At 48.9% G+C, this 23,017-nt stretch overlaps 1 protein-coding gene across 1 annotated transcript in view; it reads right to left on the bottom strand.

Moving 5' to 3' along the window:
• Positions 1–18,947, bottom strand: part of MMP14 (matrix metallopeptidase 14) — an 88,145-nt gene extending 69,198 nt beyond the window's left edge. The window contains exon 1 of the mRNA XM_078644876.1: positions 18,480–18,947. Coding sequence (XP_078501002.1) covers positions 18,480–18,566 — 87 coding nt within the window. The 5' untranslated portion in view covers positions 18,567–18,947. The remainder of the gene's footprint in view (positions 1–18,479) is intronic.
• Between the last annotated feature and the right edge of the window lie 4,070 nt (positions 18,948–23,017).

Here is a 23,017-nt window from a genome sequence, read left to right as displayed (position 1 = left end):
AACAAGAGAATAGTGCAAGGTGTGCACAGCAAGAGGACATTTCAGGAAAAAGAAAAACAGAGCGAGTAAGAGACATTTGCAACGAGTAAGAATCAGGTGTTGAGAAGCTAGAGGAAAGAGGGAGAGAGGAAAAGCAAGGTCTGGATACAAAGAGAACGACAGATGGGTAAAAAACTACAAACGGACACAAGGAAGGGATAGTGAGAGCACACGAGACATACACAGAGAAAGAGGTAGTATAGAAAGAGTGGCCTAAGCAACAGATGGACACAAAGAAGGGGTAGACAGAAAGCACGAGAGACAAGGAGAGGGTGTTAGGAATACGGAGAGAGCAAGAGACAGGTACAAGGAGAGAGAAAAGGAGATATATAGAAGAATAAAGAGAGCAAGACATCTAGTGAGACTAGGTAGGGATAAAGAGAAACCGGGAGAGGGGTATAGGCAGAGCAAGAGACAGCCACAATGAGAGACAGAAAGGTGCAGTCACACACACTCCTGTGCCCAGACGTGCGGAGATGACGCAAGCACGCACAGCGGATGAAGGTAGGACAATCAGCGCAGTTAAAAACTCCTGGGATCCAAATCCGGTTCAGGAGGAGCGGTTTCGAGAACTCTAACCCAGTTTACAGTTTGGTCAACATCTCTAAACGTGTTTATGGGTAGGTTCAAGCTCTCTAGACCGGTATACCTGTAGGGTGGCCACAGCACCCCCTAGGATCACAACACAGAGTTTCTCACACCGGACTTTGTGCGGCAAAAGACCCATCACATTCTGGGAGTGTTGTTTAGTGTGCTGCAATTTAACTAAGTAAGCTACCTCGCCTGGCAACCGTGACCTGTAATTGTAAAGCCCAGGACTGGATGATTATGTGTAGTGAAATGACCATATATTTAAAGTTAAGGATGCAAGTGGGGGCACGGCCCAGACTTCAGAAGGCGATCACCCCCACCCCTCCTCTCCCACGTCCATCAGATACAAAGAACAGCTGTATAATGAATGTCCTTCCTCTCTGAGGTCAGAGGCCTCCAAGACAAGAATCTATAATCGTCTCACAAGTAAAGGCCTGGGGTGAGCTCATAGGATGTATATCAGCCATGCATCCGGTCAGCTGTGCCAACATCCTGCAGTCGTGGGAGGGGGTTCAAGGAATAAGGAACTAGGAATGACAGCTTCCGCCCCAGCCACCGCATTCAGTGCCCCCTCCCGCCCCACCAAGCAGAAGAGCGGAGAGGAAGCATGGCCTGCAAGCCCACAGGCACAGAAATGGCGAATCATACAGGACCAGCAACACATCACAATGACAATTCAGAAGGGTGCAGTGACAAATCATGTACTTGCACAACTCCGTGACAATTCATACAGATGCAGTGGCAAATCATACCAGCCGACCTCGCAGGGACAATTTATACAGGTGCAGTGACACATCACATACTTAACGAACACAGTGACAACTCATACAGGATTAGCAACAAATCATATCCCATAACTCATACGGGCAAATCTTGTACTTGAAAAACTCGCAGTGGCAAGTCACAGGGCTGGAGGGGGCTCCATGCACAGAGAATGTATTTGATGATTGTGTGCGAGAGACAGTGGTTGCACACCTTTACTAGGAAATATATACGTGATATTTGTATAATCCAAACCTAGACGGAAGGCGAAAGAGCCTTGTAGAGGGCCAAAGAGAGCCAACAAGTTACTGGAGGGCATCACTGGGTGCGGAGAGTGGAGACGGGTTGTTACTTTGCCCTGAAGTAGTGTTCTTCGCAGAGGTGTGTCCTTAGCTCTTTCCTAAATTGAAGAATTGTACGGACAGTCCTGAAGGACATGAGGATTTTGTTTGAGGTCCTGCCTGGGTGTGTAGGAGAAGTGTAGCGCCAAGAGCCACTGGAGGTGGCGAGCTTGTCAACCAGCTAGGCAAGGGTGCTGACCGTGATGGCTTCTTTGATGATGCAGCTGGTTTAGAAGATGGTGCAGGCTGGCATGGGGCGCGTGTGAAGTTCCATGGAAGAGGGTGGTTGGGGGGATAAGGCACCATATTTCTTCAAGCCCTTGATGAGGAGGGCTACAGCGTGTAGGGAAGGGGAGGAGGGCTACAGCGTGTAGGGAAGGGGAGGAGGGCTACAGCGTGTAGGGAAGGGGAGGGTGACCAGTATGGAGGTTGTCAAGCATGTGCGTTGCCACCATGCAGAAAGTCCCACCGACACATGGGTAAAGAGATGTGCGTAGAACTACTTGTAATAAGTTCAGGTGCGGGAGCCATAAGGACAGCACTGTCTGCAGAGCTCACAGTAACACAAGTCATACAGACACGGGAGACAGAGGCAGGTCCATGCTGTAGGCCGGGCCTCACGCCTTGGCAGGGACACTTGTGGAGAGAGAGCAGAGCTGGGAATAAACCACAGAACCACAGGAGAAGTTTGCCAGAAATCCATGCAGGTGAGCTAGCAGAGCTCAGACGGCCACATAAGCTCAGTCTGTGCCCGTGAGGGAGTAGGGTGTTGACAACCTCAGCGCGGTCTGGCTGGGAAGTGGGTGCGTGTATCAGTGTAGGGCGCGCTCTGCCTGTGTGTGGGTATTCCACGTGAACTCCGTCTGTGGGTGCCTTTACTGCATCGCTCCTGCTTGATCTGGGGGGTGGGGAGGGTGCCACATGAGCTCCCATTGACAAGAAAAAGGGCCAGCCTCAATCTGTATTGAAGAGGCCGCGGGTTGACTCATATGCTGGAGAGGACACGATGCAATGTGTTGGAGGGCTCATTCTCGGTCTAGGGCTGTGCTGCGGGTGCCCAAGTCTGGTCCAGGAGGGGGCCTTGGTCTGTCGAGGATCACCTCCCTCGTTCTGGTCCGGCTGGAGGGGCTCCGTTCACAGGGAGGAGGAAGTGAACGTCCTGCTGGGGTGGGTTCATAAAAGGAGATCAAAGTCCATGGCAGACCCAGGGACACATTAACTCAGCCTCGGGGCAGCTGTGCTACCAGAGTGAAGGCAGGAAGGGGCACACGGAAGGTAGGGCCTAGACATGGGGTGGAGCGGGACTGCGCATGTGCCAACTCACAGCGGAGTGTAATCATCAATGCAAAAGAGAAAAGCAGCATGGGCAAAACCAAGAGGCCTTGCCTTTGAGACAGACTTACTCTGTCAACGTCTTGTATTCATTTGTTTGCGATGTACGGCATTGGCAAAAATGCACGCTGCGATTTTTATTTTTTATTTTAAGATTTACAGATCGGAGATAGATCTGTAAATAACAAAAAAAAAGTATAAATTGGAGTAACGCAAAGGCCTTTTTATTCATAAATTGGAAGGATTAGCAGTAATTTAGTGTCTAGTCCTCCTTTAAAAAAAATTAGTACTGTATGGGAAGATGAGTAACTGAGGAGCGGATCAGCTAGCAGGGGGAGGGGAGGGGAGGAAGAGTGAAGCAGCACACATGGGAGGAAGCAACAAGGAGGGTGGAGGAAACACACACGAGGGAGAGAACACAGGGCGAACAGATAAACACCCAGGTGAGACGGACAGGGCTTGGGGGAAACAAGTACACAGGCGACAGAGAGCAACAGAGCGAACAAGAGAGAGAGGAGCATATGGATGCAAAAACCCAACATTGACCACGAGGGTAGAGAAGACCACGAGGGGGTCCGCTAAAAACACATGCACTCTCCTAGGATACCCAAGCAAAAAAGAAACAAAAAAGAAAAAAGTTCTTTAAGTGAGCAGTGGAAGGACACGAGTAAGGAGGCTTTGCGGGAGGGGACAAACACGAGAAGGAGAATTCAAGCCATCGAATTACGAAGCAAGTGACAGTGGCAAAAACAATGGACGGTAAAAAATGGGTGTGCTTTAAGCCTTGGCATAAGTTCTTGGTATGCTGACAATAGGTCTTTTTGCAACCAAACCGCTTGCACTATCTCATAGCCTCGACCTGAAAAGAACAAAAACCGTCAACGAAATCAGACGACAAGGACCCAGCACTGACATATATACCAAAGAAGTGTGTGCAAGCCACAAGGGGGAAAATGGCACACCAGTACCCAACAGTGGCCATTTGGCTGTCGAATGTCGTCATCTACCACACTCCAAGAATGCCTTTTTACAAGTCAGGAGACTTCAAGACACCGAGTTCAGACCCCTCAAGCTACCAGTCGGGACCATCCAACTGACCAATGCTCTGCTTAAGGCCCTCCCATACTTTTCAGAAAACAATTGAACTATTTAACACAGCGGTCTACCGAGCAGTCCAAGGACAAGGGTGGGTGGGCTTCGATTCCAGACTTCGGTCAGCTTTTACCTCCAACCCTAGCACTGCTATTTGAGAAGCACCCCTAATAACTACCAGCAGAGCCGCAGTCGGGGGAAATAAGGCGTAGAAATTGTCGTGAAGCAGGAGCAAACAGCAGTTCAACCGCACCGTTTGGAGTTTCCTGGTGCCAACCAGTAACTTTGGCAGCAAGTTCTCAATGTAGAAACTTTTGAACAGACAACTAGGCCCATACTAGCCTTTTTTTTAGCTTAATATCACTTTTCTGTAATCAATCCGAAATTTTCGAGGGACGTGAGTAAGGTGGGGATCTGTGCACCCAGTCCTGAAGAAGAAGCCTAGCTTCAAAACATGTCGACGCACACACGAGGTGTTTTTTTTTTTCTCCAAAGTTTTTATATAGCGCGAACTAGACCCGAACCAAATCAGGTATCAGAGCGCTTTACATATTTTCCAGTTACGTTACATGAGGACACACTTTCATTTTAGGCACGGGGAGATTACGTGATTTGCCCAGAATCACAGGAGGTTTTGGCGTCGTTACCGAGACTCGAACCCAGATCCCCAGGTCCGAGGTCGAGCGCCCTAGCCGTTAGGCCAACTCCTTTACCCAGTTGTACATTAACATACAAAATACCTCATAATCACCTTTTTAACAGTACCAGTACGGGGGCCCATTAAAGTTTTTGTAGATCTAACGTGCCAGGTACTTTTTAACCTCACTTTGTCACTTTTCAGAACCCACCACTCGCTTATACATACTGAAACCTCACACGCACCACACACAGCCAAATTATAAAAGTGCTCCCGCGTAGTCGCAGGTTAGCAGCACGCCGCATCCCGTAGAGGGGTGTGAAGACCCCAATGATTAAGCATGACACCTAGGGTCCTTTTGGTGTGTGAGGGGTATTTAAAGAACACAGTGTGCTCCCCACTATTGTAGAGACCGCTCTAACAAAATCTAGATGTGGATTCTTTTGTTTATTTAAATCTGTAGAGGGAGAACGGATCCACTTTTTCTCTCCTCTCCCCTGTTGTTATATTTAAGAATACCCCTAAAAACTAGACATACCATGCACAAGGGAATTTGCATAGTGTGAGCAGATGTCGGAGCCAGGGACACGTTAAGAGTGAGGTCCTTTTGAGGACATCACCACTAACCGCGTCCTCTCCGTCAACGATAGTTTGGATAAGGATATTGGAGGCAGGAACACAGAGAAGGGACAAGGAAGGGGTAGGGGTAGTAACTGAGTCCAGATGGGACTCACATCACCTTCTGTACACGATTTCTCAAGAGTTCTTGTTATTGGTGATGACGTCGCACTCCAGGACAACGGAAGTGATTACAAGGACAAGGCACGTGCATGCTCAATCGAAAACAGATTGCGACATCGGATCACAGCCCTGGACAGTATTGGGAAATAACCGAGGAGTTTGTAGCAAGATTGCTGGTTTGAAAAGCAACACAACAACTTCTTATACTCTACCAGTCTGCTCAGTCACTGTTCTCACACTAAAAATGTTCTTTCCTTCAGAATGAAATACACGAACATAATTTTAAAGTGCATACCACAGCGCAAACTGTATTCAGGTGCAAATGTGGATCTACAAGTGTGGGTGCCATGAAGGACAGGACATAAAAAACTAGCTCAGGCAACTTTTGGGGAATGAGAACAGAGTGGGGTGGATTTAGAAAGCTTGAGAACTAGCATAGACAGGCTTCGGTCTCTTCAAGGCTTACAACAAGATCCAAATGACAAATAGCAGAGAGAAATCTACAGATGGCAGTACAAATACTGTTCATTAGTTTACCTGTGAAGGGCAGGCCACTAATGGAGAGCTTTTCTCATTTTGAAAGCCTGTCGTTTTTACATACACTTAACGGTAAACAGAATTCTGCATTTTGTACAAGTTGTAGATGATCAGGTGGCATCTTCAGAAGACCACAAAATAAGAAGTTTGAGGAGTATAATTTAGAATTAACCAAGGTAACCCCTACCATCGTATGAGTATCTGCAGGGAGAAAACAGAGTAGGCGTATTTTCAGCCAGCAATCCTTGGGCGCTATTGATACGGGAACCAAACCACATTCCTACATCTCATGTTCTAGAAAAAGTGCAACCTCTTGTACTGGCAAAGTGCAACCTCTTATACTGGAGGAGGAACTAGAAGAATTTCTTGCTCTAAAATAGGTAGAGCAGCATCTTGAATTCTAGAAAACAGCATCCACTTTCATGTTATGGAGGAGACTGGGTGCCAACACTTGAGTTTTTGGGGTGCTAAGCCCTTTGGGTTCAAGAAAACAAGGGATTTATCTCTTGTGTTCTGGGATGGCGACAGGGTTCATGTTCTCTGGGTGAAAGGAAAAGTACAAGCCCCAGTTGTGTTCTTAAGAAAGGACATGGTCCAACGTTCCATGTTCTTCAGAAAGATCATCTCCAGACCACGTTTCAAAAAAGGGACAGTTTCCTATTAAGTTCAGGGGAAAACAAGAGCATAAACCCTCATGCTTCTAGGTGGAAAGTAGATTGACAGCATGTTCAGAGAGGAGAAAAGTGAAAACGTGTGCACTGGATGGAGGAAAAACATCTCCCTACGTGGATTAGAGTACAGCCAGTTCTTTCAGCTCACCTTATGGGGTTGGGGGATACAAACGGCAAGCAGCGGCTAATACATCACAACAGTGGTGGTTGGGGGTCGTCTGGCACTGGTGTCCTGGGATCTGTCTTACTAAGGCTCTGCTTACTTTGCTTGTGCACTGGACTCTCAGGGTAGGGAGGGTGAGCAATCAAATGCCGCTGAGAAAGGTAGTGTGGAGGGCAAGACCTCAGAACTCAACATTCAAACAACAGTTGCTATAACATACTGTTGAGCCCAGTACTTATCCTAGGGAAAAGAAAGTACATCGCAGCAAAACGAAATGCTACACAGCCCAATATGGGCTGTTACAGGGTTGCACTCTCAAGAACGAATCCTAGCTAAGCATTACACCCGCTACAGTCCCCTCTCCCCATTCTAAAACGCTCTTCCAATGTTCATGGAAACCTTTACAAAAGTACAGGTATAGACACAGATTAGGCATAGGTGCATTCACTTGCCATGGGATAACTTGTGGATCAGTTCTAACTATTCTTGCCAAACGGGATCACACTGGCAACAGTTAGTGTTCTCACGACAGATTTACATCTACACAATCAGTTCTACCTTTCAAATTTAGACCTTGCTCTACCTGTGCAAGGAGATGCAGAATGTACAGCACTGGCAGGTGCGGCCATCAGTCCTGCACCTTGAGTGTCGGCAACAGCAGCACAGGACATCATGGCAAACTTTCTCTGGACTTGGACCACTGGAAAGGGGCCACGCAGCGTGGCAGGCATGCTTGGTGGTTGCTCACAATTGGCGGATGCATTCTCTGGGCTAATATCAGATGGGTACTCTTCTTTGTCAGCATCGACCTTTTAGCCGGTACCAGATGTGTGCTCGTCTTTGGTAGTTGCTGCCTCCAGGTCACAAACACGGTTTCACAATCGACGAACAAACCACACACCCAACCGCAGAACCAACGCCCCCACCACCACCCTCCGCGCCTGGACCCCGGTCAGCACCGAAGACACCATCCACACGATGAACACCATCCACTCCGGATCACCAACCGACCCATGCCCCCACCACGTCTTCAACAAGGCCGACTCCGTCATCGCACCCCAACTCCGGGACATCATCAACTGCTCCTTCAACACCGCCACCTTCCTGGAGAGCTGGAAGCATGCCGAACTCAGCGCCCTCCCGAAGAAACCATCAGCAGACCCCACCGACCTCAAGAACTACCGCCCCATCTCGCTCCTCCCGTTTCCGGCCAAAGTCATCGAGAAGACCGTCAACAGACAGCTTGCTGCCTTCATCGAGACGAACGGATCCCTCGACCACTCACAGTCTGGCTTCCGAGCCAACCACAGCACCGAGACCGCCCTCATCGCAGCCACTGACGACATCCGAACCCTGCTCGACAACGGGGAAACAGCGGCCCTCATCCTCCTGGACCTCTCCGCAGCGTTCAATACTGTCTGCCATCGCACCCTAGTACAATGCCTCAGCAACGTCGGAATCCAAGAGAAGGCACTGGAGTGGATCATCTCGTTTCCCTTGCCGGAAGAACCCAGAGAGTCCGCCTCCCCCCGTTCAGATCCGAGGCCACCGAAGTCATCTGCGGCGTACCACAAGGATCATCACTCAGCCCCACCCTCTTCAACGTCTACATGAGCCCCCTCGCGGCCATCGCACGCCAACGCAACATCATCTCCTACGCCGAAGACACCCAGCTGATCCTCTCCCTCACCAACGACCCCGCCACCGCCAGAACCAACCTACACGAAGGGATGAAAGACGTAGCCGAGTGGATGAAGAACAGCCGCCTGAAACTGAACTCAGACAAGACGGAAGTCCTCATCCTGGGATCATCACCCTCTGCCTGCGACGACTCCTGGTGGCCCCCTGCCCTGGGCAGCGCACCCAAACCAACGGACCACGCACGCAACCTGGGCTTCATCCTGGACTCCTCCCTTTCGATGACCAGACAAGTCAACGCCGTCTCATCATCGTGTTTCAACATCCTACGAATGCTCCGAAAGATCTTCCGCTGGATCCCCACCGAAACCAGGAAGACGGTCACCCACGCACTCGTCACCAGCCGACTGGACTAAGGGAACACCCTCTACACCGGAACCACAGCCAAACTGCAGAAAAGACTCCAACGCATCCAGAACGCCTCCGCACGACTCATCCTGGACATCCCTCGACACAGCCACATCTCCAGACACCTGAGAGACCTGCACTGGCTCCCCGTCACCAAGAGAATCACGTTCCGTCTCCTCACCCACGCACACAAGGCCCTCCACGACCTGGGCCCCAGGTACCTCAAAAGCCGCCTGACCTTCTACACTCCTACCCGCCAGCTACGATCGACAAGCCACGCCCCTGCCGCCGTTCCACGCATTCGAAGAGCCACCATGGGATAGAGATCCTTCTCCTACCTGGCTGCCAAGACCTGGAACTCCCTCCCCATCCACCTCCGTCTTACCCAAGACCACCTCTCCTTCAGGAAGCAACTCAAGACCTGGCTATTTGAGGAGTAGCGGACCCCTCTCCCCCAAGCGCCTTGAGACACTCTGGGTGAGTAGCGTGCTATACAAATTTCTTGATTGATTGATTTCTGCTTCAGCGGCAGCTCCCTCAACTGGTTCACTAATGTAAAACGATGGTGGCACCAACCCTTCTGGCATGCTGGACAACATGCCTCTTCACTCGGGCTTGATTTCCTGAGACACCACAGAACCAGTGTGCTCCAGCTTCACTCCAGACAGCAGGCAGCTGCTTCTGGGTGTTCCTCATACCTGGAACATAGCTGGGTTTGTCCTTCTGGGCAGCCTCTCCTCCTGTAGGGCCAGGTCTTCTCCTTCCCTCTCTAAGCAGGCAGGCTTCTAGCACTTGGCAGATTATTGCCACCTCCAGTAAGTTAGAGACTTCAGGTGATGACCCTTCACTTCTTGGAGACTAGCGGTCATACAGACACCAGCCCGACATACACAGCTCAACTTCATGTACTCTGCAGAGCACTTCCTTCCTTGGTCACGATGAACTTGGAACCAGAATAAAGTAGGGTAGTCTAGGCCCCATTTTACACTCCTATTGGAGGTACAGGAAGTGGTCTAAGGGTTTTGGAACCAGTCTGAATTCTTATCAATTGTACTGCAGACACAGTATTTGTGGAAGATGATCACTCTCGCTCCAGGTAGCGATGAGGCTGGCTCCAAGCAGGAATATCGAAAACAAGGACACAGTGAAGTGTAAGATCTCTGCAGCTAGCCGTCATCAGACTCCCTGAAGTCGCAAACTAGGAAAAACAAAACGGCAGGCCCTGCCTACAAACCTGATCACCCTTGACAACAGAAACTTCTGTCCCTCCCCTCTACTCCATCAAATGGCAGTGCTAAGGAAGAATGAATCAGCAGGCTGCTAAAAGGACCCAATTACCTTTCTACGGTAGCCCCGCCTCCACCCTCCCACACTTTTGAATCTTGGTCTCCATGATCCAGCAAGAGGGAGGCAATCAGTCTGCTTAAACTGCCTGGGGTAAGCACTCTACTGCCCATACCGTACCATGCAGAAACAGGGGCCATCCAACATGGATCTCACTGGGCCCAGTACACAAACTCTGGTCACGCTCAGAGTATGGTTTCCATGCATGTGCTACACATGCAACATACATACAGGGAGTCAGCAGACAGGGAGCCACACTAAAGTGGAACTTTACTCGAGCTGGGTCTGTGGACTGCATTCCTTTCTATCACAGGAAGCAGGTCTTGTCAGGGATAATCATTTACAAAGTTTGGTACACTGCCCGCATTCCTGTCCCAGTGAATACCTGTCCACTCGTACTGATGGGTATATGATGTGTAACCCCTGGTGTCAGAGGTGTGTTCTTTAACTTTAAGGAGAGCTGTGGCGCACACGCTTTCATTGTGTTGTGGTAGGGGGAAGGGTTAACTATTTAGGAGGCAGATATGTTACGCACGGTGTTGTTCTCGAGGAAGCACTAAATCCTGGTGATGGGGGAGGGAAGAACAGTAACAATGCGTGTTTTCACCTGAAGGCAGACCTCGGGTTTTTTCGCCCTGGTCGGCTTACTTGCATAACCCCATAACAACATTTGCCACTAACTATTTCCTGGTCTCTGGGGGCGGGGGAGACAGAAACCTCAATTTAGAAGAACCGCGTCACCCTCCGTGCCAAAGTACATTCCTCTGCCTGTTGAGGCCTGTGCTGGGATCCGCGCACCTCTGCTGAGGTCAGCCGTCGGGGAGGCCCGGCCCCCCTGCAGGTGCGGAAGGAATGTGCGCAGCCGTGTAACGGCGCCTGTATGTTTACAGGAACAGTCAGACTGGCTCCCAGGGGTTGGAGGCATCTCTGAGTTTCAAACCAAGCAGCCATAAAGGTGAGGCCCGCGAGTCCCCTTTAGGCCGACGCCTAGTATGCAGTGGGTTTCAGCCAGCAACCTTTACATACTGCAGTTTGCGTCGTGACTCGTGAGGTGTGCACTGACGCCTCCACCCCCGCCCCCGAGGTCTGGTGCCCCTCACAGGCCCGCCCGTCGGTGTTTTCCAGAGCGAGGCTATCTATACTCTATCTCCTGCGAGGTCGAGGCATGGGATGGGGCCTGCTGGCTTTTCGCGGCCCAGCCTAACCATGCCCTTCAGACTGCCTGTTTGTTACATTTTAAAATAAATACAGAAGCAAACTTTAATTGTCAAAACCGAGTCCAAACATATTTTTTATCAACCACCAAACAAATCCCGCGCTCAATAAAGTAGGTCATTTGCTGAAAGCGAAAGATATAATTGCTAAATCGTAACTTTACTAATTACATTACGGGTATTCTCCTTACAGTTTTAACCAGAACAGGGGCGTCATGCTGTCACTCCAGCACTGCAAGGGCCCCTCTATTTCATGGGACTGGGGCTCATGCGTTCCAAGGCCTGTGACGGGCGCTGTGGAATTATGAGGGCCCCGCTCCACATTGTGCGTGGGGCCACTGCCTCAGAGAGCGCGACCCTTTCCACAGGATCTCTTAAACTGCCCCATTACGGAGCAGGTATCCGGCATCCGACCTGAGCACAATAACCCCTGCGGGAGGGGCTTCCTCTCACTGAATAAGGCGTCTGGTTGCACAATAGTAGTCCTGTGACGCCCCGCCCTGCACCCCTCCCCCCATCCCCACTCCATACGGGAGGCTCACATCCTCTCTCGGGGCACAGGACCCCGTGCCCGTGTCTAGGGACGGAGGCCCTCTACGCCAGGCCCAAGACGGTGACCTCTAGGCCCTTCATCCAGGCCCGAGCTCTTCAAGGCCCCCTCTAAGGATTCGTAGGCTTTCACCCGCTCTCAAGGAAGGGGCAAACCATCACTGTCGAGGGTGAGGTCTTCACCCCTCCCTGGGACCTTTAAGAGAAGGATGGCGATGCAGTCAAATGTCAGGCATAGCGGAAGTGACATCGCATCAATTGATCACAAATCATATCACAGGACAGACCTCTTGACCCACCCATAATTTGTACCGGTCTCTTCTTCATGCAGAGGAACTAAGGGCTGGAGCGGGTGTTCTAGAAAGCAAGTGCCTTAGCTCGCACCCTCTTCACTCCTGTCGGAGCCTTCAAGACAGCTGAGACCAGGTGAAGAAAGAGCAGTGCCAGGTGCACCAGACACCAAAGAAGTGTCGCCTCGGCTCCACTTTACTGCCTATCCATCCATCAACCCCTCTGTAAAGAGGGGGGAGAACCCTGATCTCTCCCGCCTGAAACTACAAACCTTCCGAAATCAGACTTCTGGCATTCACCTCACAGTAACTCATTTTGGAAAGGCCAACATACGTTCTTCGCTGGCATGGGGACTTCCAAGAACTCCAAACAGCCACATAATTTCCGTACCACTGTAGTCAAGGCTGTTCCCCTGACCTTTGGGTAGTTCACTCTGCGAAAGAGGGTCAGTGTTAGTAGGGCTAGTCCGCACACATCATAGTCAGGCCTGAGAATGTCAACTACCTCCATAAGGTCAGGCGGCTCCTGCTACCGCCTGACCTCAGACCACTCCTTCTTCTATTACCTGGAGTATGTTTTATGCACAAGTTGCACTAGACTGGTGGGACTTTTAGTTTACAGGAGTTAACTTTGTGTCTACATGCTCAGGCTAATTTGCATTTCAGGAGCGTATCTCTGGTACGGCCATTCACTTTCTCAGTGTCCACTCAGCTCTGGGAGTAGCTTACAAGCCGATTTCCATTGGGTTTGTGAGTCACAAGGGGTGTGACAGACAGGCGCAAATCTCTGAAACAAGATGGCTGTGCAGATGTACCTGCAGCATACCAAGGCACGCCTGTCTGTGCTTGTACAGGACCAAGGATCACCATATAGTGCAAATATTCCGTCTTTGAACTTTGTTTTGCCTGGTCTCTCAAACAAACAAATAACAAGTATATTGTAGGTGCCTGTAACATTATAGTAATAGACCAGACACTCAGGCCATCCACAATTCTACTGGCAATAAGCTGCTCCATGCCCTGCTTCCATAAAATGGTCCCATACAGACCATAAAATCTACGAAACACTGAAAGGATACAGAACACAACTGCAATGTCTGCTTAACTGCAAAATGTACATAAGCCATTTTTAATATCTCCTACCGAAAGTCTCACTTACTTTTAATCACTGGATCATGGTTAAGTAAGTCTACAGATGCTTTTAAAGCTCCTACCTAAATGGAGAGGAGGAAGTCAGCTGTCAGATATAATTGGTTTAATATGAAAGATGCCAACAGAGACTACTCTTAAGGCAGAATCATTACTAATAAAAGTATTAAGCTGTCCCTAACATAATGAGCGTCCTTTCGATATGCCCAGGCCCCATTCTTAGACAGTGATTTTTCAAACAATTATATAAAACTTAAAGTTCACCAAGGCCACGTTTATCTGTTCAAGTCGGGGGATTTTAGTATCTGGGTAGATGGCCCAGACTTCAGAGTATACCAGAATTTTCTGCAAAATCTGGATGCAGTACACTTGGGCGAGAGGGTGTCCTGTCCCACCAATATGGAAGGAAATACAGTATACCTGCTTAGTAGCTGTAAGGATCGACTTACTTGGGGCACCAACATATTCACCTGTTGTGGAGAGTCCACCATGCCATAGGGGTTCTACTGGAGCGCCCACTATAAAGCAATGTTACAAAAAAGGACAGCGACAAAGTATTTTTTCTCAGGAGACTACTGCCTGCGCTTTCGAATGCCAGGGCTAGTGAATGCTGAGGCTGTCTGGTCTTGATTTCACCTTATGCCTTTCAATCCAACACTTGCTGTCTCTTTATCCAACTTCTGCAGGTTCTTTTTTTATCTCTGCCTTCTCCCTTTGTCATTGATTGCTCATCTTTCTAGTCCCCCTTCTCTAACTCTCTTTTGCTCTTGAAGTTCTGGGCCTGATGATGAAAATAAGACCTGTGCCACAAAAAATGAATTCCATTGCCCACCACCAGCACACATTAAGCCTTGTTTTTCCTCTTTCTTTTGATAGTCTAAATGTTTCATTCATCTTAGCATGTGGTAGTCAAAACACCTTGAAGACCAAATGTAAAACATGAGGGTACTAGAGAAAAGATGACACCCTGGCTATGAATAAATGGAAAAGTAGATAAGTCCTCACTATCTGCATCATCCCATGCTGCTAATCCAGGCTGTAAATATAGCATTTTTGATCAACAGAGAAATCCTTCCTTTTCCTCTCAAAAAGAGTTTTGGAGCATCCTTGAAAAGCTCAGATCTTTGGATGAGCTCATTCTTATCCGATGCCACCCAAGGAGCTCACTAATTTCTTTTGAGGAAATATTGAATGATCATAAAACTGACATAAGATACTTTTGACTCACAGCCTTGAGCCTACTTACTCTCATGGGCACCTAGTCACAAGCCTACTTGTCTGAGTGTCTTCCTCGATCTGAGCCCGGCTGCTGCAGGCTCACTGTGAAAGGTAAGTCTTTGGGTCCTTGACCCTTTAACTAGGTCTCACATGCCCAGAAACTTTACATTTAGCTCCCTGTGGTAAACAGCCTTAGCTGTGGTGATCAATTTCTCTTTCGCTATTGATTGGTTGGTGGTGGGCATTTCTGCCTGAATAGTTGATGTGTTGGCAATGCCTGTGTTCACCCTGCTCCTAGCCTGGCACACCCCAAGCGTCAGTATCATCGCTCCTTCTTAATGTCTGCCATGTCCCACATCTAAGCAGATTCCCAGTTAGTTAGACCTGGTGGAACAGATGTAGATCAAATAAAGTGTCTTCCGAGCAGATACATCTCAAGTTCGACAAGATGAACCAAGCAAACACTGACATCAGAAAACGCGACACGGTCTCCTCTAGGGTTTCTGGCCAGATTACTGGGAAATGTATCTGTTCCATTTTTGATAAGTAAGAAACTAATTTGCGGCTTGAACCTTACTGAGACCCACAAGACATACTTTCATAGAGGCCTCGAAAAGAATATTTACCTTATTTTACTTCCCATCACCAGGGTCACAGCTGCATGGCCTTAGTCTGATCAAAGACTGGCTGGCCAACAGTTTATAGGACTACCTGAATACAGTCGATTTTATTTTTTTAGAACATATTTCATTAGCATGCTTTAATCCCACAGCACAGGTATCCTCAGTTGGAGAAAGAAAAAACAATCTGCATTGTAATAGTCAGGCTCCTCGTCCTTTGCAATTAAAATTCTTTTTGGACTGCTCCCTGTCAGCCAAAAGCCTTTGAATGTCTTAAAGTTATGGGAGTGTCGGGCACATCACTACATTTTGCAGGACAGGGGGCGCCTTTTTGCATTATTATGTAGCATGGCCTCGATCCAAAGGGATTTGCTGACATGTGCCCCGGTTGCATTACACCAGGTCACATTATGTTTTTTCAGGCACGGAGAGATGAAGTGATTTGCCCAGAATCTCTGAAGCCGAGACTCGAACGTGATACCCCATTTCCAAAGTCGGCAGCTCTGGCAGTAGCACCACATCCGCTTCCTAGTTTTCCATACGTCACTGGAGAGCCAACACAAAACCCACTGTGCCCAATGCCTCCCCCCATTCTGTCAACGAGGAAGTCACTCGCTTGTCACAACTGACCTGCATGCGTCTCTTTGCATCTTACTAAGTCCCTCTTTCCAACTACCATCCAATGTTCTGAGCCGCTCTGTATTTCACTTGTTTACTTACGGAAACCTCACTTTGATATTCAAATTCTGATTGGTGGGGAAAGGGTCCGCATTTTCGCGCCTGTAATTCTTTCCCTTGCTCTTAGTTTTTTGCGCTGCAGGCCTCGGCTGTGTGAATGTTCCTGTGTGCTGGCTGTAGAGGGAGTGGGCGGGGAGGGATCGCCGGAGGTCTGAGGAGTGGGGGGCACGGATATGGGGGAAGCCCAACAAAGAGGCCTTTGTGGGTGTTGGGCAGGATGAGAGGTGGCCGTGTGAAGCACTGACAAGATGCCTTTTATCCAAACTGCTGCCGCAGTCTCCCACCCCCTCCTCTTAAAATCCATGTGGGCAACAGAGGAATTATATACAAAAACGGAAAAATAGCTTTTATCGACATTAAGCGTAAACAGTTCTAGCTAGGGCCTCCCCTCGGGTATTAGTTACAGGAGAACCGAGCACACGTTCCCTCCCCTCTTCCTTCCTCAGGTTATGGGGTACCACACGATGACGCATCGTTTCCAGTTGTGGGTCTTCAGTTACCATATCGGGGATGCTGGGAGATATAGTGCTCCTTCATTCTAATTGGGTCCAATGGACCAACACTCACAATTAAATGCAATAATATTTAAAAGTAAAGTCCAGGAACGGAAATATGGTGCCCCACTGAGGTGGAACCATGTGTCTTTCTCCAAGGCCTGGGGTTTTACTTTTAAGTGAAAACAAGGCGTATAAGGGTGTACGGTCTTTATACCGCGGGAGAGGGCCTCTGGGCCCGCGCCAGGTGGGTGGGGCGTCCAAGGAGTGCCCGAGGCTGCTGAAACACCTCTCCGAGGAGGTGGAAGCACGCGGGAATCCAGGGTGAGCGCTATTTCTCCTTCGGGGTGGCAAACAATGCAGCCACAGGGCTGGGAAAAGGTTGTGTCCAGCAGGGAGGAGGTTAATTCACTTCAGGTCCGTAATTGGCGCCGTTAATGAAGTCTCAATAACTCATCTAGTGGGTGAAGGGGGTACAAAGTGGCTGTACATTTCCTCAAGACGGTGTGCTTGCGTGGGAGTGGGGACTTGCTTGAGTGAAAGGGGTGGGGGCGATTTTAAATTAATTAATGACTTCATTAGATAATTCATCCAAAGATTTAAGACTTCATTAGATAAATGTATAAAAAAATAACACAAGTTCAGCAGAACGCGCAAGTGGGGGTGGGGGGCATGAGGTGAATGCCGCTGGAGCTGCACTTTAGTGTATTCCGCTAAAGACCACGGTTCTGCTGAGCAGGGCGAAAATGCACAATTGCAAACAGATGGGCGAGGCGCTGGCTTCCCCCGCTGCACCCCGAGCCAAACATTCAGGGCACCGCTTCCTGCCTCTAGATTTCACACATACACCCTCCCCCCCCCCCGCACTCCTATGCATGTACACGTCCGATCGATGCACAGCATACGCCCCACCAACATATAGTTCAGAAACGGAGGATACGAGTTATTATCCAATCCATTTTAGACATCGGAAGAACGAACTGCTGGGCTGTGGGCCGGATGAGACTGGAGCCTGAGAGGCCCAGATTACGCAGCCGGTACCAGCCCAGCACTTCACCTCCGTGCTCCCACAGAGCCCGCCTTCCTCGGCCCCTTCCCCTCGCCAGGAGACCCCGTTGTACTCCCAAAGTCCGCCCCGTCACGTTAGATCACGGTTCCCCCAACGCGCGCGCACTCGTTCCTACTTCCCAACCATTCCAGGGCCTCTGCACCGCTACAGGTGACCTCTGTACAGCATTTCAGCCCGGGGACCCTAATAAAGGCACACATACTAAATCTATACATAAACTAAATCTGTGCGTGCTGCCTACATGTGAGGGGAATCGCTCCAGTTTCTACAAATTGGATCATTTAGTTTGGTTACTTTGTCAGAGGTCCTTACTACACAAACAGACAACAAAAGAAAGGGGGAAAAAAACACAAAGAGAGAAGTCTGCCAGACAAGGAAGGAGGGGAGGGGGAGGGCCAGGCTTGGCCCATCCCAGGCTACTCTCCTCAACCCTCTCAGCAGATCTCGTGTGCGAGTGACCTCATGTCCCCCGGGGGAGGCTGGAAGAGAGCCATTACTCTGCCTTCAATAAGGAAAGAAACCGTTTTCAGGAACAAATGACAATAACACCTTGTCAGCAAAACCAAATCAGCAACAAATGAACATATGTATGCCTCTTATTTTTTTTATGAGGATGCGAAACTTGAGCCAAAGGCCGAGTGCGCTGGGCAAAAACGAAATTAAGCAGAATGAACATAATATATTAAAACCACCATCCATCCATACAGAGGAGCGAGGGCTGCAATCTACTTGAAGCGACCTAAAGTTGTCACAAGTGAGAGAGGGGTCACGGCGGGACTACCATGTCTGAAACGCATAAAAAGGCACCCAAGGAAAAACTCTGATTTGTTAAATTATCTTACCTCCGGGCTGAAGTTGACAGTGTTGGCCTCGCACGAAGACAGCGCCAAAAAGGCAATGCAGAGCAGAATGCGCAGCACCGTCTGCATCTTAGTAGCGCCTTGAAACCCGTCGGAGCGACTTTGGGCGTTTCAGTGTTAACTTTCCTTCCTCCTTTTTTTTATGTTCGTTAATTTTTTATTCTTTCCTCCGTCCGGCGGCGAAATCCTCTTTTCCCTGAAAAACTTTCTTTGAAACAACGCCGAAAACCCCAAACTGCCCCATAAAATGTAATAAGTTAAAGAAGGAAAAAATGCGATAAATAGAAATCCTCCGCGTCTCCGGGACGTGGGATGTAAGAACTGGGGGAAAGGGGCACGCGTTGATAGCGGTATGCCAGCTTTTCGGTTTTTCGAGGGAGCGCTATATATATTTTGTATTCTTCCAGGTTTTTCTTTCCTCCTTCTCTCCCCTGCTCCCCGAAGCCAAGTGGAGACGTGGTCGCTGCTGAAAGTAATTAGAACCAAAAGGGGAAGGGAAAAAATTCAGGGAGGGGTCTGGATATGGACTTCTTACTTCTTTTTCCTCTGCGGTCAGGGCCGCCCTCTGCTGGTAGGAGAGGGATTTTTTTAATCTTTTGATTTTCGGAGATGTCCCCATAGCCCAAGCATGGCCCGAGGGCATCGGAGCGCTTTTCAATGGGTCACTTTTCAACAGTCACCGAGGCGGATGTCGAACTGGCAGACATACTCAATAGCCGTATTTTTTCACTGAAGAAGTATGGTATGACAATACACATCTATTCTGCGGTAGATGATCCGTTGACACTTATGCAGCCCAAAGCCAAAGACGAGAATCATGGCCACAGGGCTGGGTAGAGTTAGTTGGCCCTTCATCAAGGCTCCCTACCAGACAGGTGAGACGTATAACCGTGAGGATAGTTCACTCGGTCAAAGTCCCTGCTGCAGATATCGGAGTGACGCTTGCAAGTCACCCGTTACCGTCCCTATATTATAATTTAGCGTGTTAACATACCTGTTGTAGGACGCTAACTCAGTGCAACGTGCAGGCAACAGATGACAGCATAATATAGCCGCTGGTGAATGCTGGGTTGTGTGGCTCACTCATTCAGTTCTAACTTTCTAACCTAACGCACATTGCATGCTGGGTTTTTAGAACCCGTAAAAGCTGCACCCCACAAGTCACACACTGAGAGCAATGATTGGCAATAAAGTTGACTGATTGACGCTGTCACACAAAAGCGGCAGCTCTGTCAGGGCAGGACACTCCGGCAGATTACTACCCCCGCCTCGGAGAGCTGCTTGAGATCTACAAAAACACAGTTTTTTTTACTAGGACTTCTGATCGAGACTTCCATTGCTTGAACATGTTAGCAAAACCTAGCTCAACGGATACATTATCATGATTTTAGTAGCGCTATGAAGAAACAAATACCGTGGCAAAAGGCGCTATACAAAAAAAGGCATCGTTATTCTTGAACAATAGAAGCTATCCGCAGTCATAGGAGCAAAAAATGATTTATGCTATTTTGATTTTTTTAGGAATGGGTGGGTCAGAAACTAGAGGACAAAGAGAGATGGGAGGAGACAGGATATAAGAGGCGGGGGAGAGGGAGGTGAAATCGAGGGAAGTGGTCAGAGAAGGGAAAAATGGATTTAGAATGAGAAAAAAGACAAAAAAAGGAAGGAGCGCGGAGTCAGCAGGAAGTGGGAAAGGGGTGGAAAGCCTTGCAGAAAAGAAAAAAGTAAAGTCATCTTTGAAGGGAAAAAGCAGGCTGTCAGCAGCAGCGCCAGCTGGCGCCCATGTGTGGGAGGCTGAACATTTTTTTTTCGGGTTTTATTTTGCTGATAAGGTGTATTATTTCGTTTACTCTTTGGATTTAGGTCCCTCGGGAAGAGGAAGACGCCAGGCGACCTTTAGTATAACTTGAGATTAACCAGACGACTAAGCAGAGCTCTTTGAAGTGTCACTGGGAAGACCAAATCACGCATATTTTCGCAAAAAAAGTTACATCCACTTAAACGAGCATTCGCAAAGCCAACCGGTTTTGCATATGCGAAATGTATTGGCTTTCTCTGACTTTAGCCATGTTGTACATGGCTGAAATTTAGAAAAATAGCGCTTTGATGCAGCCAGCGCAGTCCACGAGGGGCAGAGATCTGTTTTCTTAGTATGGGAGTATTCTCTGCCTTCACACAAAAAAACAAGCATTGAAAATGCAACAGGTCTCACCATTGATTAAGTTAAGGCCATTTGCTTTGCTAATGGTATTGTATAGCAAAGCAAATGGCTTTAACTTAATGAAAGATGAGACCTAATGTCAGTCAGTCAGTCAGTTTCAGTCAGTGTCAGTCAGTTTCAGTCAGTGTCAGTCAGTCAGTCAGTCAGTGTCAGTCAGTCAGTGAGTCATTATCAGTCAGTCAGTCATTGTAAGTCAATGTCAGTCAGTGTCAGTCAGTCAGTCAGTGTGTGTGTGTCAGTGTCAGTCAGTTTCAGTCAGTGTCTGTCAGTGTCAGTCAGTCAGTTAGTGAGTGTCAGTCAGTTAGTGAGTGTCAGTCAGTTAGTCAGTGTCAGTCAGTGTCAGTCAGTCATTGTCAGTCAGTCATTGTAAGTCAGTGTCAGTCAATGTCAGTCTGTCAGCCAGTGTCAGTCATGTCACTCAGTGCTAGTCAGTGTCAGTCTGTCAGTCATGGGCCTGCATCCAACCAAACAAGGGCTCCAGGAGCTCCTGGCTGAGTATGCAAAAGGCCAACCCTCTGAACAGGGTGACGTCAGTTCAGAGGAAGAGGAAGAGGATAATACCACCCCCCCCCCCCATCTCTAGGGAAGTAAGGGTCTCTACACCCTTAACTCCAAGAATCAGCTTCTGGGAGCCTGCGTACCACACAGGTGGACTGGGCTCCAGAGGACACATTGGGGAGAGCTCCAATGAAGAAGACAACTTTTTAGCAAAGTTGGCCAAGAGATTAGACCTACTGTCCAGACTCCTGGCTCTAGAGAAAGAAAGGAAAGAGAGGGGCTTAGCCCCCATCTCTGGTGGCAGTAATACCAATAATAAGGATAAAGAGCAATCTTATGATCCTAAAATCCCCAAAGGGATTGTCCCTAAGTTAGAGGAAGGTGATGATATCACCAAGTGGTTCACAGCCTTTGAGAGGGCTTGTGATATCAGAAGACTAAAGGAACCTCTCTGGGTGCACTCCTGTGGGAACTGTTCTCTGGTAACTACAGAGACAGGCCTCTGAGCCTCTCTGGGCCAGATGCATGGTCTTATGACCCCATGAAGAAAACTCTGCTTGAGGGATTTGGACTCACTACTGAATTAGGTTCAGGGGCTCACAAAACCCAGACCCAATCCTGGATAGATTTTGTAGACTACTCAGTAAAGACACTGGATGGTTGGTTAACTGGACACAATGTGCATGATTTTATAATTTGTTTATGAAGGAACACATTTTGAGTAATTGCACAAATGAAAAGATGCATCAGCATTTGGTAGACCTAGGTCTAATTTCTCCCCAAGAATTGGGAAAGAAGGCAGACCATTTGGTCAAGACTAGGGTGACCAGGACAGCCACTCGGAGTGACCAAAAGAAGGTGATTACAAAATCTCCCCAGGGGAAAGGTGGTGAGAATCCCCAAGATAAAAAGTCTGAGTCTTCCAAAGGGCCCCACAAACCTGTCCAGGTGGGAGGGTCTCAAACTACTCCCTATGTGCCTCAGCCCTATAGGGGGAAGAACTTTGATCCTAACAAGACCTATTGTAACAACTGTAAAAAGTTGGGACATTTAACTGTAGACAAGAACTGCCCCTACAATAAAGCCCCTAAGGCACCCAATACAGCTACTCCAGGGACAGTAAATCTACATATGGGGAGGCGTGGCCAAGCGCGAGCTGAGATGGCCCGGGTAGTCTCGGAGCTCCGTAGTTGGTGAGCCCCGCAACTATCCTGTTACTCCTATCCTAAGTCCGCAGTGTCTCCCGGGGGACCGGACAGGCGTCGGAGCCGGTGCGGCTCACTTTGAGACTGTTTCCTGCCTCTGCGGGGCTGTGGAGACGGCGAGTTACCGACGGCTATCGGCAGGCCCATAAGCAGGGACCTGTGGTGCAGGCCCTGGCCGAGCAGCGAGGAACTTCCGGTCGGCCCAGAGGGCGGGACTGCGTCCTTGGGCCTGACGTTTAAGATGCGGCACCCCAAGGACAAAATACCCTCTCCCCTGAAGCCCGACTTAAATCCAGCGTGTGCCAACAGTTTGTATCCCATTCTGTGCATAGCTTTACATGTATTACCAATGAAATGCGTTTCCTGAAGCAACACCACATCTGGCGCCTGACGTTTAAGATACTGAAGAACCACACTACGTTTAATCCTGTCCCCCAACCCATTCACACTCAAAACCTTGGGGTGCCGCATCTTAAACGTCAGGCGCCAGATGTGGTGTTGCTTCAGGAAACGCATTTAATTGGTAATACATGTAAAGCTATGCACAGAATGGGATACAAACTGATGGCACACGCTGGATTTATGTCGGGCTTCAG

Source organism: Lissotriton helveticus, chromosome 5_1 (genome assembly GCF_964261635.1).
Source record: "Lissotriton helveticus chromosome 5_1, aLisHel1.1, whole genome shotgun sequence".
Classification (NCBI taxonomy): Eukaryota; Metazoa; Chordata; class Amphibia; order Caudata; family Salamandridae; genus Lissotriton; species Lissotriton helveticus.
This window is presented reverse-complemented; position numbering and strand designations above follow the sequence as displayed.